The following is a 20,799-nucleotide window of genomic DNA, read 5'->3' on the forward strand; positions in this document are numbered from 1 at the left end:
TGGTCGATGCTCCTGTGTCAACCTCCATGACTAAAGGCTTTCCATTTACTTTAAGGGTAACAGTGATTGGTTCAATTTTCCTGGCCTTCAGATTGTATAGGGAATAGATATCAGTATCAGCAGCTTCTTGTTCACTGTATTGCGCACCTCATTCAACTTGGCCTGCTGTTTAAATGGCTGTCTTGATCTTGCCCTGCATTGTTTTACAACATACCCTTTTTGGTGACATTAGTGGCATTCGGCCTCTTTAAATTTGCATGTTTCCGGTATATGATTCCCCCCACATTAGTAACACGTTAACTTCTGGATTACTGGTGAGCTGCTTCCAGTATTTCTTTTTATTTTGAGCTGAAGGGACCGTGTCCCACTTCGCAGTTGTCTCCCTGGTCTTTGCACCACATCAGTGACAGGTTGCTGCCCTAACTGCAGAATGGCGCAATGTTCCATACTCTGCAAAGCTTGTGAGCCTCCCTCGGCACCCTCCATTACTAATGTTATCTCCATGGTGTGCTTCAGGTCTATGTTAACTTCTGCAAGTAAATGGCGCTGAATGGTGTCGTCATGTGCAGCACAAACCAAATGATCTTGCAACGTGATTAGATTATCACTGAAGTCACAGTGCTCCATTAACTGTTTTAACGTCGCAATGTGTGTTGCGATCGACTCCCCGGGAGCCCTTACTCGAGAGTTGAACTTGAATCTTTGCATGATTACCAATGGTTTAGGCTGAAAATATGCCTTCATGAGCTCTACGAGCTCACAGAAGGATCTGGAATTTGGTGCATTCACAGCCATCAGACTACGAATTAGGCTATACATTTTGCTCCCATAGACACTTGCCTTCTGTTTCTCCCCCATCATTATTTTGTTCAGCACAAACCAGAAACTTAGGTGCTCTATGTACTGACTCCAGTCTTCAATGGCTGAGTCATACGGGTCAATTCTGCTGAAGACAGCATTACTGGTGAGTATACTTTCGTTTCTTCCCTTAAAAATCAAAATGTTCACACCCAAGAGGCAATACGTGGCAATTGGAGCTATTTATCCTCATTGCCAATTGCAATGAACTTGGAGTGCAGGGCAGGTTTCTTGAAAGAAACAGTAAACTTTATTTACAGAGCTCCCGATGAAGCTACATGCTTGCACCGAAACCTAGGCTAGAAAGTCTGCCCCTATGGTTCCCCGTGCTTGGGGTTGATTCATCTGTACAGTCATTTGATCTCTATGATTATGAAAGTTTAAACTTACAATTACTACACCTTCTGTCACCTTTGTCTCTATTGCCCTATCTTGAGTGCGGTCTTGAACACATTACATGGTATCTCACCAGGCTCCAACTTTTGATTCACATTTAGAGTATTTGAAAAGGCAAAAGCCATGTAAGATCAAATTCCTGATTTGTTAACATGCAATCTGATTCAGAAAAAGGGAGAATGTTCAAAATCACAACAGTAGTGAACTGCAATAACAAAAAGCCAAAACAAGTGTTTTGCTACTGGTATGAAACAGAGCAGATTAACCTTTTTGGGTACCAAATGTCTTTTGAAATGTGCACATTTGGTAACTGCTAAAAATGATTTTTGTTAGGTTGTCTGCCTCTTCCTGACTCACTCTGATTATTTTTATCCAAGTCGCTAATCTGCTCTATATCCTTGATATTTCCCTTACTGCTTTTGAATTTAGTTGAATCTTCCCTGCACCCTTTGTGCTCCTGAGCCTCCGCTATCCTCAATGTCTTTTTGGGCCTCCGGAGTTCCTTTTATTCCTGCCGCTCTTGACAGGCATCAGGCCTCCACTGCTCCCACTGTGCTGTCAGGGTTCCATGGGTTACACTGTGCTCTTGGCCTCTACTGTTTTCACTGTGTTCTTGGGTCTTCACTATTTTTGAGCCTTGAGAGCTCCTTTTTAGTCCCACTGCTCTTGTGGGCTCTTGAGCCGTCACTGCTGTCACTGTGTTCAGGGTTCTCCCCTGCTCCCTTTGTCTCCACCACAGTCACATGAAGGGTTTGGATAGAGTAAAAAAAAACTTGTTTCCATTGGCTGAAGGGTAAGCAGAGGGCACACATTTAAGGTGATTGGCGAAAGAACCGGAGATGACATGAGGAAAAATCTCTTTGCACAACGAATGGCTACCATTTGCAATACGCTTTCTAATTGGATTCTGGATACAGATTCATTAGGAACCTTCAAAATGGAATTGGGTAAGTAATTAAAGGAGAACAAATTGCAGGGACATGGAAAACGATTGGGACTATCTGGATTGCTCTTTGAAAGAGCCTGCATCTATATGATGGGAAGAATGGCCTCCTTCTGTGCTGTTGTTATTATCAAGTGAGGAGGGGTAAAATGACCACTATTTTACCACTCCAGGTCCAACTGTAGCAGGTTTTTTTGTGAATTTAGATAGGACTTGCATTGCCAATATTATAGGAGTCCCACTATTTACGCTTTCAGATTACAAAGAATTAGTCAGTCGGGTTTTCTGAGTTTAAACAAAGAACAAGATAAGTTTATTGAAACTATTTTTCAAATTAAAAAAAAAGAGATAAATCACAATTACCGTTCATATGCCACAAACATTTCCTGGGCCCACCACGCACACACCAGTACCGATGGCTTAAGGCTTGTTTACAGTTTGTGAAGAAGATAAAACAGGAGTAGACGGTTAGTTGTTCTTTAGCTGGTCTCAATGCGATGATTACATGTTGTGGCCAATTTGCTCAGTGGTCTTCCTGGATGCAGTTGTATGGAGCAGGTTTCCACATTTTATTCCCAAAATAATTCTCAAAAAGCTTCACAAGATAGTTACTTTGTAAATCCAGGCACAACACTTTCAAATATGTATGTTCGTAAGGGAAAGAAAGAGAGCAAACAACTTTTGCAACCAGTTTCAGCACAGCATTCTGATTGCTCACCTCTCTCTTACTTGGAACACATCTCTTAAAGTATTCTGCTGGCTGTATATTGCAGAGGAAATTCTATTAATCCATGCCTGCCACAGTTTTTGGAATAGGTAATTCCATTTTGATGTCTCATCTCAGAAAGATTTGAAAAGTTCCAGGCTAGTGTAAAGGCAACAGGAGATGGGGTCTTTTGAGCTCCCCATGGGCTGAGCGTCTTTTTTTCATCCCACTTGGTAGAGTAAAAGCTTGCATATTGCAGTCATTTAGCAGTCCTCCAATGTCTTAAGAGGATCTCAGTTTATTTTTAAAAGCCAGCTAGAAGAAGAAAAAATAGAAATTGTATCTTTTAAAAAAACATCATAACAGCTGTTTTATTTTATGATTCCATGGAGGAAGTAGCCATTCAGAATTGTATTCTTTGAGCTCAACCTTGCTGCCGAGCACATTTGTAACTTTTATGGTTTTCACCCCTTTAAATAACCTGTTGCTGCTGTGGTAATGATATCATTTTTCAAAAAATTACACTTAACCTCAACTGCAGTGTCTTTTTTCCCCAGGTTTCTGGTTTGGATCCTGACATTGGGCAATAGTATTAAACATGTGATAATGAGTCAGCAGCTTGCTTTATAATTAGGAAAGATATAAAAAGAGGTTGCCCATTAACTGTTTCAGATTATCATACAAAGTCAAGATACAATCCTCTTTGTCTAATGTGTTTTGCATTTTTAAACCCTTCTCTTTTCTTTCTACCGCATTTGTATAGACCATTTTTCTCTTTTAAGTTGTTTGCTAATCCATTTAGGGTCAAGTTTTGTTTAATCGCCACTTGGTGGTTTTGGGAATGTATTTATCCTGCACAGCATTATACATTACAAAATGCAGTTGGCTAACTGATGTCTGTAGCATAAAATTTTATGATAAAGCTCAGCAAGTGAGTCATTTCATCTGGGTCCATGCATACATTTTATAACAAAATCAAAAGAAAGCTGTTGATTTATCAGAGAAGTGGCATAACCTGAAGGTATGCAGACTGTATTAATAAATAAATCATGACTGGACTTTTATTGCTCATTACCTGTAGTTAAGTGGCCAGATATGAATTTTTTTTGTTTTCCATAGAACCATAGAACCATAGAAAAGTTACAGCACAGAAGGAGGCCATTCAGCCCATCTTGTCCATGCCAGCCCGAGGACACTCAGGTGCCCTTTCTAATCCCACCTTCCTGCACCCGGCCCATAACCCTGCAGTCTACAGCATTTAAGGTGCAGATCCAGGTACATTTTAAAAGAGTTTAGAATTTCTGCCTCTACCAACAACTTGGGCAGTGAACTCCAGACACCCACTACCCTCTGTGTAAAAAAGTTCTTCCTCATGTCCCCCCTACGCTTTCAGTTCCCTGGTTTTAGAATTCTCTACCAAAGGAAACAATTTTATCCTGTCCACTCTGTCGATTCCCCTCATAATTTTGTACACCTCAATCAAGCCACCTCTCAGCCTTCTTTGTTCTAAGGAAAATAACCCCAACCTATCCAATCTCTCCTCGTAGCTACACTTTTCTAATCCTGGCAACATTCTTGTAAACCTCCTCTGCACTCTCTCCTTTGATTATGTCCTTCCTGTAATGTGGTGACCCAGAACTGCATACAATACTTAAGTTGTGGCCTCACCAGTGTTTTATACAATTCCAACGTTATCTCCTTACTTTTATATTCTATACCTCTGCCAATGAAGGAGTCCTGTCCATATGCCTTCTTTACAATCTTGTCTACTTGAACTGCTGCATTCAGGGATCTATGTACTTGTACGCCAAGATCTCTCACTTCATCTACCCCTCTTAGTATATTCCCATTTATTGTGTAATCGCTGTAGCTGTTTGAGCTCCCTAAATGTATGACCTCACACTTCTCTATGTTAAAATCCATCTGCCACTTTACCACCCACTCCACCAACCCATCTATATCGTTTTGGAGATTATGACTATCCTCTACACTATCCACTACTCGGCCAATCTTTGTGTCATCTGCAAATTTCCCAATCGTGCCCCCCATGTTCACGTCCAAATTGTTAATATATAACCCATACAGCAAAGGTCCCAACACTGAGCCCTGTGGAACACCACTTGAGACAACTTTCCATTCACAAGGACATCCATTGACCATTACCCTTTGTTTCTTGTTACAAAGCTAACCTTTTATCCAGTTTGCCACATTACCCTGAATCCCATGGGTTTTTACTTTCCTGACCAATCTGCCATGTGGGACCTTGTCAAACGCCTTGCTAAAATCCATGAACACAACATCCACTGCGCTACCTTCATCAACCCTTCTTGTCACTTCCTCAAAGAATTCCGTCAAATTTGTGAGGCAAGACCTTCCTTTAACAAAGCCATGCTGACCATCTCTGACTAGTCCATGCCTTTCCACATGACAGTTAATCCTATCTCTCAGGATTGATTATACTAATTTGCTCACCACCGATGTAAGACTAGCTGGCCTATAATTGTTTGGCATTTCCTTTGATCCCTTTTGAAACAATGGAACTATGTTTGCATTTCTCCAGTCCTCCGGTACCTCCCCTGTAACTAGTGAAGATTGGAAAAGCATCATCAGAGCATCTACTATCTCCTCCCTGACTTCCTTCAGCAGCCTCGGAAATAATCTATCTGGCCCTGGTGACTTATCAACTTTCAAGGATTTCAACCCTTCAAGTACTTCCTCTCTCTTTATGACTATCCCATCCAATATCTCACAGTGTTCCTCCTGGACTACTATATCTACATCCTCCCTTTCCTTTGTAAACATGATGACAAAATATTCATTGAAAACCCTTCCCACAGCCTCTGCATCTACACACAAGTTTCCATCTTCATCTCTGATAGGTCCCACTTTTTCCTTAACTAACATTTTAGCATTAATGTATTGGTAATGGGCTATCTTTAACGTTACTTGCTAATCTTTATTCATGCCCTCTCTTTGATTTCCTTATTCCCTCTTTTACTGCATCCCTGTGCTTTTCATCCCTTCATTTTGAGAAAATAATGGTTCCAGCTATTAATTACCAATGATGTTAATTAGAAGAAGTAACCATTGCTTAAAAAGACTGTTTATCATATTTGAGGGCAAAAGCATTCACATGATATCCATTTGCTTTCAGAGTTTAATCTGTATAAAATGAACCAACTGACACCTCCTTTACAAGAATTGAGTGCTTTGAATATTCATACGCTTACACTGCAGTCATTTCTCGCCTTATGTTTCTGACTGGGGACAAGGGTTATAACACTGTTCCTTATGTCAATTGCATGGCATTGATATAAACACTGTATGTAATGGGCGCTTCAGTGAGTGGCAGATTGGGTTCAGCAGTGTGGAACTATAGATCACAAAGGAAACATAAGGCAAGGAGGGAGAAAACTTGGGGAGAAAGTTTTTTTTAAAACTTTCTTGGTGCAGAATTTTCTGTCTGTCATGGGGGTTGGGCAGGAGCAGGAGTGGGCAGGCGCGGACCTGATTGGCGCCCCCGATCAGGTCCGTGCTGCCATTTTATGTGGGCGGGCCAATTAAGGCCCTCCCAGTGTGATGTGCACCCGGAAACGCTGAGCGCTCCCTGTGCGGGCGGGATGGGGTAAGGTTGCCTGAGTCGGGAGTGCGCTTTTTCACACATGCACGCGAAAGAGCGCAGAAATCTGCCTGAGGCACTGAGGCACAGAGGTGCCTCAGGGAGTTTAGTTTCAAGTTTAAACAGTCTAATAAATTGTTGTAAAAATTTTCATGACATGTCCCCTCATGTGACGCTGCCACATGAGCTGGGACATGTGCATTAATTTCAATAAAAATTTTTGTCAAAAGTTAAAATCATTCATGAAACCTCATCCCACCCATGGATGAGGCTCCATGGAAAATGCAAAGGCTGCCCCTGCCTGCTAATCTTAAGGTTGGATGGGCAGCTTCATTAACTATTTTAATTGAGAGTTAAATGGTCTTAATAGGCCTTTGACAGTTTGGCGGGTGCGCAGCCAACTTGGGTGCGCATCTGCCGAACTAAAAGTCTGAATGACACGCCGTGATGTCGGGATGCATGCCCGACATCACCACGCGTCATTTAACACCTCAGCGAGCGGGCCCCACCCCCGCTTGCCAAACTGAAGATTCAACCCTTGGTGTTGTTGAATCCTTGTCGCCAATTTGTTAGATCTTGTTTGCATGCTTGTTGTAAGGGGTGGCTGAGTTCAGTAGCAGACACTTCATAGGTGGAAACTCTTAGTTTATTTTCAAAAGTACTCAGCGGCAACTAAACATGTGCTTACACTTCAAACTCTATCTCTACGCTACTGCTGCTACTAACTACTGACTACAGAGGTAGCCTGCGCTACTCTGCTATTGGATACTAAGATCATGTGATCTTATTTAATAACATTCTTCTTAAAGGTGTATTATACATCAGATTCCACATCCCTCCCTCTTTACTCAGAAATACATTTTACATTTACAATTACAATTTTCTTAAAATAGCAAAATATTTACACTGATAAGTAATTTACAAATTCAGTCTTTATGGGGGTTCCCTAATGTGTGCAGAGCATCTGAGCTCTTGTCAGGAACCCCCCTTTTCCAGAGTTGCCTGAACATCAGGTGCCTTAGTGGGCTCCTGTAGATCTGTATCCTCTGCCCTTGAAGGAACAACTGATGTGTCTGAATTGGTTTCAGTTCTCTCAATGGGAAATGCTGACCCAGTTATGAACACTGGTAGAATCATTTCTTGGTGCATAGTTTCTCTCTTCCTCAGATGATCAACATGTCTCCGTATGAGTCAGCCTTTCACCTTCACGTGGTAAGATAGAGGTCCAGCCACTGCACTTACTTCACCCGGTAAACACTTTGGTCTTTCTCCAAAGTTCTTCACTTACAACCTTTTCTTCCACAGTAAATTTCCCCTCCCGACTATGCCAGTCATGTCTAATTTTCTGACTTCCCTGACGCTTTTTCACCATCCCCCCCCCCCCCCCCCACTAAATTTGGCATAATTAAGTTCAATCCTGAGATGGAGTTTCATCAGTTACTCCACAGGTGTGACACCTGTTGTGTGTGAGGGGGTGGTCCTATAATGGAAAAGAAAGCATGCAAGTTTGGTTGTTAAGCAGCCTCCAGTTAATTTCTTCATGCCAGCCTTGAATGTTTGAACCACCCTTTCGGCCAGTCCATTTGAGGAAGGGTGGTACAGTGAAGTTTTTACATGCGTGATACCATTGAGGCTGATAAATTGCTGAAACTCAGCATTCGTAACTGCTGTGCTGTTATTAGAAATGACTACTTCTGCTAGTCCATTAATGGCAAAACTTTGACTAACTTCTCAATTGTAGCAGAAGACATTGGTGATTTCACCCCATATATGTCCATCTATTTTGAGTGGGCATCAACAATGAGCAGAAACATTGTTCCCATGAAAGGTCCCACATAGTCAATGTGGAACTGCACCCATAATCTTCCTGGCCATTCCCAAGAGTGTAATGGAGCTGTTGAAGGTAGCTTTTGCAGTAGCTGACATTGCACACAATTCTTCACGAAACTCTCTATTTCACCATCCATCCCAGGCCACCATAGGTAGCTGTGTGCTATGACATTCATTCGGGATATTCCTGGATGTGCGCTGTGTAGTTCAATTAGCAATGGCTCTCTTCCTTTTGGAGATACTACCACTCGTGCTCCCCACAATAAGATGCCATCCTGGCCGGTTATTTCATATCTTCCATTGACGTACGGTTTCATGTCATCAGATACAGGCTCTTATGACCAACCATGAAGTACTTGTTCTCGTGCTTGAGATAGGACTGGGTCTGGACTTGTCTAGCCTCTGGTCTGTTGAGTGCATACCGGTGATAAATCTAAGAAATGTAACACCAAAGTATGTTCTTATAGAACTGGGAATTCCCCATTCTTTTCTTGTAAAGGCAAATGACTAAGTGTATTGGTGTTCGCAATTTGACTACCAGGCCTATGTACAAAAGAATACTTGTATGCTGCCAGGATTAAAGTCTTATTTATGTTTCTGTGTCTTCTTTCGATGTGCCTTCTCCCTTCTAGCACTGACTTTAAACTTGGCCTTCTTTTCGGTTTCAATATTGGCCAGACTAATCTCAGATGCAAACTTGACTTGAGTGAACTCAATGGTTGAATTTTCCAGAATTTCATCATCTGTCTGCTTCTTGGAAAATTCTGCGACTTTTGCCTCCAAAGCCTCTTTGGCTTCCTGTAGCTGATTCTTCAGCTCTTCCATCTCTTTTTTGTATTTGTTTCCTACCTGCTGGAAAATTAATCATGGTTGTGGCTGCCCTGCCAACTCATCCTTCAGTTTGGTTCAGCTGAATTCTTTCTGTTTCTCTTCATACTTTTCCAGAGGTGCAAACACAGACCTGATGGAATCTTGTAGTGTGTGAAGGTCTTTCAGTAGGTTTTCTTTTTCCTTTCGGAGGTTGCTCACCTTGTCTAGAACTCTGTCATTAAGCATGGTCTCTTCAAGTTCCTTCTGCTGTTCTTCCATGTTTTGGCTCAAGGCAGGCTGTACTTCTTCAAGTTTTTGAGTCTTTACACACTCAATTTCCAAAACAGAAACACATCCAGTTTCCTTTTGGAATCTCAGTGACCACTCAAGTTTGATTTTCCTTAGCCAATTTTGTCCTAGAAGGCTGGTCGTCTGCCTCTCAATACCAACACTGGTAGCTTTACTGATTGGCTTCCACAATGGACAGTTACTTTACTTACGCCTTTGACTTGGATGTTTTCACCCATATATGTTTTTAATTGGGCAGTTGTTTCTTCTAGCTTTATTTGTTGTTCGCCATTACTTAGATATTTAAAGGTATGTTCCCCAATTACTGTAGTGGAAGCTCCAATGTCCACTTCCATCCAAACAGGTCTACCATTCACTTTCACTGTTACATAGATTGGTTCTGTTCTTCCAAACTTCAAGTTATACAATGAATAAATATCTGAATCTGTTGCTTCAAGCTCTTCTACATTGTAGATCTCATTGTTTTTTCTTTTGTTTAAAAGTCTGTTTGACTCTTTCCCTACAGTCTCGTTATGTGTCCATTTTTATGACAATAAAAACATTCTATTTTTTTTAAAGTGCCAATCATTAAAAGATTGTTCGTTTCCACCTCTATTGATATTACTCCTCGTTTTCACTGCTAAGTTGATTTTTCACATTTTCCTGCTAGCAGGGGCTGTTTCCCGCCTCTCAGCAGAGTCTGGCATTTTTGCGATCTTTTTGGCTTGGGCGTCCTGCCCAATGTGGAGGATGGTGACATTTTGTGTACCTTGTATGGATATCAAATCTCTAACTGCACCTTCCATTGTCAGTGCAATCTCTAGCGCCTTCTCAAAATCCAAACTTGTTTCGGATAACAATCACTTCTGAATCATGTCCTCATTCACACTGCACACCAAATGATCTCTAAGCATTTCGTTTAAGGATGTACTAAACTCAAAATGCTCCATTAATTGCTTCAAGCTGGCCATATGGCTTTGCAACTGTCTCCCCAGGGGCTCTAATTCTTTAATTAAACTTGGACCGTTGCATCATTACTGAGGTCAGGAGGTCCATTAATTCATCAAAATCTTTTGCGTCCGGGGGACTGGGTGCCATCAGACTCTGAATCAAGCCATAAGTTTTATTCCCACATGTATTTAAAAAGATCATCTTTATCCCCGTAATCTCATTTTCTTGGAAAAAGGACGAGAGACGCTCAATGTAGTGCGATTATTTGTCCGTTGCTAGTTGAAAGGATCAATTCTTCCAAATTGCAGCATGCTGTGAGGGGATTTACTTTGACGATCTGAAGGGAACTTCTACTTATAATTGCTATGTGAGGTACAGTGCTGATTTTGTTTCTCTTGATTTTGTCTGTTTCACTTGTTGAATCCTCAATGCTAATTTGTTGGATCCTGTTTGCAGGCTTGGTGTAAGGGGTGGCCGAACTGGTACTATTGATAGAGCTGAGTAGCAGACACTTTAAAGGTGGAAACTCTTAGTTTATTTACAAAGGTATTCAGCAGCAACTAAACACTTCAAATTCCATCTCTACACCACTGGTGCTACTAACTACTGACTACAGAGGTAGCCTGCACTACTCTGCTATTGGATACTAAGATCCATCTGTAACAAACTGCTACAAAGTCACAAAAAAGGAATGAAACCTGATGGACCACCTGGCATCGATCTAGGCACTGGAAATGACAACAGCAATCTCAGCCCTGTCGACCCTGCAAAGTCCTCCTTACTAACATCTGGGGACTAGTGCCAAAATTGGGAGAGCTGTCTCACAGACTAGTCAAACAACAGCCTGACATAGTCATCCTTATGGAATCATACCTTACAGATAAATATCCCAGACGCCACCATCTTCATCCCTGGGTATGTCCTGTCCCACTGGCAGGACAGGTCCAGCAGGGGTGGCTGCACAGTTGTATACATTTGTCCTGAGAGTCCTCAACATTGACTCCGGACCCCATGAAGTCTCATGGCATCAGGTCAAACACAGGTAAGGAAACCTTATGCTGATTACCACTTACCACCCTCCCTCAGCTGATGAATCAGTGCTCCTTCATGTTGAACACCACTTGGAAGAAGCACTGAGGGTGACAAGGGCATAGAATGTACTCTGGGTGGAGAACTTCAATGTCCATCACTAAGAGAGGCTCGGTAGCACCACTACTGACCGAGCTGGCTGAGTCCTAAATGATATGTGTTTCTCACATGCCGGTGCAGACTCGATTCTGTGATTCTGTGATTGTGATTCTGTGATATAGCTGCTAGACTAGGTCGACGGCAGTTGGTGAGGGAACCCACAAGAGGGAAAAACATACTTGACCTCATCCCCACCAACCTTGCCGTTCCTTCACTGTCGCTGGGTAAAAATCCTGGAACTACCTTCCTAACAGCACTGTGGGTGCACCTACACCACATGGACTGCAGCAATTCAAGAAGGCAGCTCACCACCAACTTCTGAAGGGCAATTAGGGATGGGGAATAAATGCTGGCCCAACCAGCGAAGCCCACATCCTGTGAATGAAAAAAAAATCTTCCTTAATAACATTCTTATCAAAGGTATATTACACATCAGATTACCACAGTTGTTCCGTCCAATACTACATAGAGTTGCAGCATTTTCCCTTTCATTTCATTTTACAAGTCACTTTAAGCAACTAACCCCTTTAAATGCTCTGGCTTGATTGACAGAAGAATTACCCAAACAGATAACGACTCCACCCAGGCTCTGACTGTTAAGGTGCAGAGCTAGGCGAGGTTAGGGAAGAGTGTTAGGGAAGGCAGACGAACGAGAGGAATTAAAGAGGATAGAAGGTTGTAACGAGCAGTGGGCAGAGAAATAACAAGAAAATGGCTTACGTGAAGACAGTTACAGCCGGTGAATACTTTGATAATCAGGACAGTTCCACACTGGCTCTACCGCCGCCCGGGAAGTTGAGCACCCTGGCCCGAATGGACAGTGAGAAGAGAGTCTGCACTCAAGTGCGGATGGTGATGCAGAACAAGAGAAATCAGCAGAAGTCCATTAAAAAAGGTACGGGACCCACTCTCCGCTTTTCTTCCCACTCACTTCGGCACAACAGTTCTATTCTCTGTACAAATATCATCAAGAAACAAATCAGAAATATTGCGTTTTTCACAATCTTATATTTGCAATTATGTGATAGCGACTAATATTTGAGTATTATTAAAAAGCTTTGTTGTTGCATTAATTAAATAATATGAGCTCATTACTATCTTATATGATACATAAAATATATTGAACAACATTGCTAATGACAAAGTTATCACTTGGTGTTGAAATAATATTTTCATCTTTTAACCTCCTGAACTAATTCTGAGTAAACATACTTTGTTCCGAATAAAAAAGCATATTTTTATGATCATTACAATTTACCTATTGATCTATATTTCATTTTTGCATTTTGTCTCGTTCAAATGTTGGCATGAGCTGAAGGCATGAGGCACGATTTACTTGAGTTGAAATGACATACTTGATTCAAAATGACAGGCATATATAATTTTAGTTACATTTACCTTGTGTGTGTATATATAAAATGCAGTATTACTGGTGATACATATAATTTATAGGACAGGGTTGATTTGCTTTGTTCCTTTTTGTACAATTACCTCAATTTAGCCAAAACTGCCCAGTGCAATTATTAAACCCACTAGTGCCTTATCCTACAATTCTGGTTTGGGACATACTGCTAGAATTAACAGTAGATGAGTAATTTGGCAATGTTTTAAGCGATCTCAGACACAATGCAGAATGGCAGTTTGAATATTTTGTTATTGCATTATAATATGGTTTTTTTCTCTACTTCTGTCTGATTAGAATTATCAAATGAGCAGTGGAACATGAACCAAAGAGACATTTTTGATTTTGGAAATTCATTTCGAAATATGTCCATTAAGAACCAAGGGACTCAGAGGCGCAAGGTAATTTAAAAATACATTTCTTTGATCTTTGATAAGCTTCTGTAATCTGTAATAAGGTGATGTAAAATCAGATTAATATTTTGTTACAATTCTTTAGCTGGTTATGAAATTTTGTCTAATAGGTTGCCACCCATGTCTGTATTCAGATAAGTAGATTCTACAATGTAATTTTTAATCACATTTCCAGCAATGTTGCTAAAATTTTACTGATTTATTATCGTTGAAAGAATGGGAATAAAATACAATTATTCTTGGCAGTACATTTTCATTTGCACTGTGCATCAAAATTCTGTACCATTTAGCAAAATGTGAAATAGAATTAAATTAAAATTTCATTCAGATTAATTTCTGTTTAACAATGCAAATTCTTGGAGAAAACCAAGTGTGAAAGGGAGAACTATTATGACAAAAGGAAAAGACCCAAAAAGTTAATGTTGTATGTACTTATTAGTCCATGGGATGCATATTCATTAGTTCACAAGATGTGGGTGATGCTGGTAAAACTCTGTCCCGAGAAGATATGGTGTGCCATCTTGAACCACTGCAATCTTTGTGGCAAAGGTAGTAGGAAAATAATTAACATTTTCGTAGTAATGTTTTGAGCATAGTAACTGTTGCTTTTAGGCAAGGACAACAGCTAATTAATACAAAGCAAGATCTCACACAGAACCATGAGATGCACAAGCGGCTCTATTTTTCTTTTGGTGCTGTTTGTGGATGGAATGTTGACCAGAATACAGAGACAGTTCCCAGCCTGTTCCAATATTGCAGTGGGAGATATCCAACAGGCACTTGGAGGGTTGGTTTAGCATTTTTTTTTTTACAAAGGTGGAAACTTTGATGATGCTGCAGTTATCCTCCAGAACTGAACTGATGTGTCAAACTTGATTATGTATCAACGTTCTGGAAGGAGGGCTGAAACCTACACTGCTACCAATTGTGTGTAAATTAATACTTGGCCCTGGAATTTCTTCTGTGTTGTTCCTTTGCTGCTGCTATAGCCTTGCTGGAGTGCAACATATACCGCACTCACAAATGTATCTTACCAATCCTACCTCTTCCCCCACCCTACCTGTCACCTCATTCATGGCTGCGTCAACCAAATAAATCCCTGCACCTCTCAATCTCCCTATTCTTCTTTAGGACACTCCTTAGAATGTTCTTGAACAGGTCTTCAGCGACCCTTCCTAGTATCTCCTTCTTTCACTGAGTGTCCATTTTTTGATTCCACCTCTGAGGAACTTAGGAAGTTTACCTATAGAAGTTGTGCAATATAAATGCAAGTTATTGTAGTAACTCCACTTATTTTTGAGGGGGAAAAAAAACTCTTCTTGTATATTGTTTTATTGAAATTATTTAATTCAAGCTGCTGTTTAAGCTGAATGTTTATCACACCAAAAATAACTTTGAAATATTAAGTTATAATGCAACTGATTTAAGCTGTTTGAATTATTCAAGACTGCTGGGAACATAAGGTTAATGCTTCAAGTATAATTACCATTGTTTTGGGGCAAAGACAACAGCCAATTTATACAAAGTTATCTCTCTTAAATGATCATGAGATGAATGACAACTAATTTGTTTTGATGGTTTTGCCTGTGGGAGAAATGTTAGCCAGTACACACAGACACTTCCCAGTATCTATACCAATAGTGCATTGGAATCTTTAGCATCCACCAGGGAACAAACAAATGGAGGATTGGGTTTAAAATCTTTTTCTGAAGATGAAAATGTTGGCAGTTCTGCAGCCGTCTTCTGGAACTGAACTGATGTGCTAACCTAGATTATGCATCAAAATTGCTATTATGATATTCAAGTAAAATGCTTTCAAGATGCAAATCAAAAATGGAATAGAATCCCTGGACTGAATAAAAATTGTTCTTTTTTCAGTTTTGAATAACAAGTTTTTTTTAAAAAAATATCTTTTTTGAAGTTGGTGATCACAGTTATTAGTATTATCATGGTTTGGTTCAATTAGCCATGCTGCGAAACTAAATTATTATGAATTACAATTAAATAGTCCACCAAACTGTAAATGTTAAACAGTATTTATTCCTTTTACAAATATTTGATTACGCTGCTTGTTAATTTATAATAATCTCTCGTTTTGATTTTTGTTGTTGGCATTTCTGGCTCCACCATATAAGGCTTATTTCCTTAGCCTAAACCGTATGCCGTTTTAATTTTTTAAAATCAAAAATGGCATGTTATTCATATTGTAATATGACAATAGCATTTCTACAAGTAAATTCACATGTGTTGCACTGAAAACTACAAGACATGTTTTGTGACCAATTAATAAGCCAATACACAATGTGAACAAACATTTAAGAATTGCCATCTATTATAAAATATGACTTGGATTGATTATTCCAATGATATTACCTTGACATTAAACACATGCTACTTATTTCTTTTAGGAATCAGAATATCCGTGCATAAAGTACATGTTTTATATCTTCATGGGCAGAATTTTCTGGATGGTGTGGAGGTGGGGGGGTGGTGAAGCAGGGGCAGGTGTGGACCTGATTGCCACATGCAGTCGGGTCTGTGCCGCTATTTTATGTGGGCAGGCCAATTAAGGCCCGCCCAGCATATTTCACGACTCCTATACATAGTGGGAGTGGGCGAGCAGCAGTGGCGGGCGCGATCAGCCCACTGGGTACAATGGCTACCTGGTAGCCTGTACAGAGGAAGGCCTGGCAGTCTTGGAAAGGCTGCTCACAATGGCTGGGTGAAGGGCTCTGCAGAGGGGCAGTGGAGGTGACACAAGTCCGGAGGGTAGGACATCGGGGCAGGCCGGGCCAGAGGGTAGTCCATCAGGCCAGGTCAAATCGATGGGGAGGGCGGGGAGCCAATGTGCTCCTCGTTCTTCTGATGACTGTGCTGCTGCCTTCCTCGAGGAGGTAGCAGCACAGCAGGAGGTGCTGGTTCCCCAGGACAGGAGGAGGAGGCCCCCCCACCAACTTAACAAAACATACCTGGGAGGAGGTGGTGAGCTCCCACGATGTGATGCGGCGCAACTCGATCCAGTGTCGCAAGTGCTTCAGTGACTTGTTGCGCTCAGGAAGGGTGAGTACAATGTTGGCATTGGTCATTTAACCCAGTAGGTCGGCTTACCCCCCTGCTGTGCACCCCCCCACCCCCAAGTCTGAGTGTAGTGACTGCATTGAATCATTGACAGTATGTGTCCTTTGCTGGGTGGGCCAGCAGATACTGCCCATGCCGAGGTCAGCCTGAGATGGTGCTGAAGAGATGGGTTCTGCATGCGCAGCATGTGGTACACTGAGAACCACATGACTGTTTTGGGGGCAGCCTGGAGGAGCTGCACCTAGGCTGTGCTTAACTGTAGGACATGTCCAAGTCAGAGTGATGACATGCTGGGAGGGGATCTTCAAGGGTAGCAACGAACCACCTCCTGCGCTTTGTGTTCCATGTGCTTGCGCCTCCTTGCTATGGAAGGATATACTGTGTGGTGCTGAATGTGATGTCGGCCGCATGTGGCCAAGGGGTGTGTGGCAGGGTGGGGAATAGGCCTAGCATCTTTGTATGAGTGTTCGGCAGCAGTAGGGTGAGGAGGCACTGGAGCCTTGATATGTCTCACTCTGGTTGGGGTGGGCCGTACACGAAGAGATTTGTACAATTTGCACAAATCAATGCTCTTCTCTCATTTTCAGAAGAATGTACATAATGCTGCAGAGCGTGTGAGGACTGGTGGCAGCCAAGTGCAATTAGCCATTCTCAGCCGGTTTGAGTAGGAGGCCCTGGATCTGGAGAGACGCCATGTGCCCAGGTCCACTGGTGTCGGTGAGGCAGGGGTGCCATTGCCAAGTATGTATGCCCAGCAGTGAGGTCAGCATTGTTCTCCCAATAGCCATAGCAGTGCTGAATGCAAAGTGATTTAATTTTGCAACATTGACCATTGTTTATGGGAGGATGAATGCATAATGATCCGTGGGATAGGGATGCACTTTGTCATTGTCTCCAAGTTAGTTGATCCACTGTCCTCGTTCTTCCTTTCAGCATCATGGGAGCAGGGCCGGGAGGTGGAGCAGTAGAGGCCCTCTCTCACACCTGAGGGCCCTGAAGTCTCACCGGCGTCACACCATCTCTGCCAGGCAGGCAGCAGTGCGGATATTAGCACCTCAGTGGGAGTTAGAACATCAGCTAGTGTCCCGGGGCACATTGGTGAGGGCATTTCACAGTTGCTGGAGGAGCTGGCAGAGATCGAGAGTGCCTATGGTGCCAGCAGTCGGAAGACTGCAAGTGACCACGCACATGCTCAGTTGGTGCCTGATGATGTGCCTTTGGAGTCGTCTGCGATGCAGCAGGGGCAGGAAACGCGGCTGAGTGTGCAGCAGCATCTGGGGGAGACACATGAGGCTATGCTTGGCTTGGTCTCCGTAGTGGAGGAGTCTACGCGGACGCTTGCCAAAGCAATGAGCCACATGTCCGAGCGCCATGTGTCCTCCATGGAGGGAGTGGTGACTCTCATGGAAAGGCTCCTCCAGGAGACCCATCAAAGCTTCCTGGGATGCGCTCTGACCAGCAAGCCCTTACATCAGCATTGACCTCAGCTGGTCAGTGCCAGTGTGGGAGATGACCTGGGCACCAAGTTTCCCAGCTCAATGCCCATCCATCCATGGTGAGCAGGGAGATCTGAAGAGACTTCATGTCGACGCAGCCGCTGCCTGTTGTCTCTGCAGGCTCCTCTCGGTGCTCTGGATGAGAGCCGCAGCTTCTGCGCCCCTCTCCCAGTGACCGCCTCATCCAGTGAAGCTGCGACGACTGGGGAGATGCCAGCTGTGGAACTGTAGGTCCCTCCCAGGCGGGGCCAACTGGCAGATCCCTCCCAGCCAGGGCCAGCCCAGGCTCCATGGGCCTGAGGATATCGAGGCCAACAGGACAGCAGAGTCAGCAGGCTATCTCAGATGCCACTCTCAGCAATGGGATAGCACCAAGACGTAGCACCTGGAAACATAAACATAAGGCACCTTAGGCACACCACAGCTTTTCACTGGTGCTTTTGTGTTGGCCCGAGATTAGGTCTTCATGATTTGCTTTGAATTGGAACACCATTGTCATTTTTTTGGCTTAAGTTTCTTTGCTTGTGATATTAAATTCAGACATGTCACCAGGGCTGAGGGTGCCTCTTTTCTTCTGCATGTGTATGGTTTCCAAAAATGTTAGGAGTGCTTTGTGGGACATTCAGCTTTATTAATAAGGCCCTTAGTTACTGTTCCTAACCTGGCAGATTTGGCACCTAGATATCGAGTATGGAGCCTACAGCCCAGGCTTGTCCTGGAGATCCATCTGTGGTGTGCTAACTGAAGGTTCGTTGGATTAAAGCCTCTCGGATGTCTCTGCCTCCCTGCAGTATGCCCGGGTCAGTGTCTACCCCTTCAGCATTTCCCTGTGCATGGTCATCCTCAGACTCACTGCTGGACTCATCGTGTGCAGCCACAGCCACTGCGTCGATGGCTTCATCATCCACTGCATCCCCCCTTTCCAGCGCAAGATTGTGCAGAGTGCAGCATGCCACCACTATCACTGACATACGATCTAGGGGGGTACTGGAGTGCACCCCCTGAGCGGTCCAGGCATTGGAAGGGCATCTTGAGAAAACCGATGGCTCTCTCCACCACAGCCCTTGTGGAGGCGTGACTCCTATTGTACCGCTGCTCAGCTTCTGTTCTTGGATGACAGAGAGGCTTCATGAGCCACCTTCTGAGGGGATAGCCCTTGTCACCCAGCTGCCATCCGTCAAGCCTGCTGGAGCACTGAAGAGCCCCAGCACCTGGGAGTGTCTGAGGATGCAGGCGTTGTGGGAGCTGCCTGGGTACCTTGCACAGACTTGAGGAATCAGCATCCTGTGGTCACACACTATCTGCACGTCATAGAGTGGAAGCCCTTCCTGTTGACGAAGGCACCGGGCTCACCTGCTGGCGTCTTGATGGCCACATGTGTACAGTCTATTGCACCGTGGACACGGGGGAAGCCAGCAATGGCCGCGAAGCATCTGGCTCACTGTGTCTGACTTGCTTGGTCCCAACAGTAGTGGATGAAGGTCAATGCATGCCTGAACAGAGCGTCTGTGACCTGCTTGACACAAGCATGGACAGCTGATTGGGAGACACTGCAAAGATCACCCACTGACCCCTGGAAGGATCCAGAGGCATAGAAATTGAGGGCAGCTGTGAGCTTTAGAGTCATTGGCATGGGGTGTCCACCCACACAGTTAGCAGACATCTCAGACCCAATCATCTGACAGATATAGTTGACTATCTCCCTTGAGAGGCGGAGCCTCCTTTGGCACTGCACCTCAGACATATTGAGGTAGCTGCTTTGCCACCTGTGTACCCTGGCAGCAGGATAGTGGTGTCTTCTGCGACCCCTTCCGCCTTGGTCTACCTCTTGGCCCTGTGCCTCTTGTGCCTGGCCCTGTACTCCTAAAGGTGGCCCCCTTGGAAGCTAAATGGGCACTCCTGGCCTCCTCCCCCCTTTAGCCCTCCCTTTCTCCTCAGAGGAGCTTCCTCCAGTGGAGAGTTCAGCTCCCATTCCCAGGCTGTGGGAAGGCTTCCTGAAACCTGCAGGCCCAAAAAAGATTCCTCAATTCAGAGTGCTGAACTGAAGGTTAAGAGTCCAGTCAAAGCAGCTGGTATGCGTTTTGAAGTACTGCAGATCACACAGGCAAGTTTCAATAGCTTTGAAAAATCAATACTTGAGAGAGCACACTCGTGACCCCAGTGCACCCTCTTGTCCCGCCCATGGATGAGGTTAATACAAATGTGCCCTAACTGCCTGCCCTTTGTGCCCGTGCGTTGACCTGAAGATTGAACGGGCGCCGAAAAATCAGCATTGATTGATGAGCCAAGGGCCTTAAGTGGCCCGTTAATTAATGGCAAGTGTGCAGCAGATATCATCGTGTGCCCACCCAGCCAAATATCGCGATGGCACGCGGTGATGTCGGGATGCTCGCCTGACGTCACCGCGCATCATTTTATGCACAGACATGTGGCACCCACCCCCACATGCCAACGGGAAAATTCTCCCCCACAAATTTAGCAGCTATGATTTATCATTGAATACAAAAGCACATTAAAAGGTTTTTATTTAAGACTGCGAAAACTATCATTTAAAATGTATACGATGGTCTTTGGTGAAAAACAAATTAAGGGTGGTAATCTTATGTCTAAAGGATATGAGAACAAGAAGGCTAACTGTTTTTGTTCATTAATTTTAGCTATTGGTGGTAAAACATTTTTTATTGTCTGAAATCACTGATTCAGATATAGTAAGTTAAACTTGGCCATTATAGATTTAAATATCTAGTAACAGATGGGAATCTGCAGCAATGGAGTAGCAACTCTGCATTTCTTTGAAGTGTTCAACAGCAATTACTAATGG

At 43.3% G+C, this 20,799-nt stretch overlaps 1 protein-coding gene across 2 annotated transcripts in view; it reads left to right on the forward strand.

The window, feature by feature from the left end:
• Window positions 1-12,202: 12,202 nt before the first annotated feature.
• LOC121281772 (plakophilin-1) overlaps window positions 12,203-20,799 on the forward strand; it is a 108,702-nt gene continuing 100,105 nt past the window's right edge. For both annotated transcript variants that reach the window (XM_041194737.1, XM_041194736.1), the window contains exons 1-2: window positions 12,203-12,484; window positions 13,289-13,392. In XM_041194737.1, coding sequence (XP_041050671.1) covers window positions 12,301-12,484; window positions 13,289-13,392 — 288 coding nt within the window. In that variant the 5' untranslated portion in view covers window positions 12,203-12,300. The remainder of the gene's footprint in view (window positions 12,485-13,288; window positions 13,393-20,799) is intronic.

The sequence above is a fragment of the Carcharodon carcharias genome, chromosome 9 (assembly GCF_017639515.1).
Source record: "Carcharodon carcharias isolate sCarCar2 chromosome 9, sCarCar2.pri, whole genome shotgun sequence".
NCBI lineage: Eukaryota > Metazoa > Chordata > Chondrichthyes > Lamniformes > Lamnidae > Carcharodon > Carcharodon carcharias.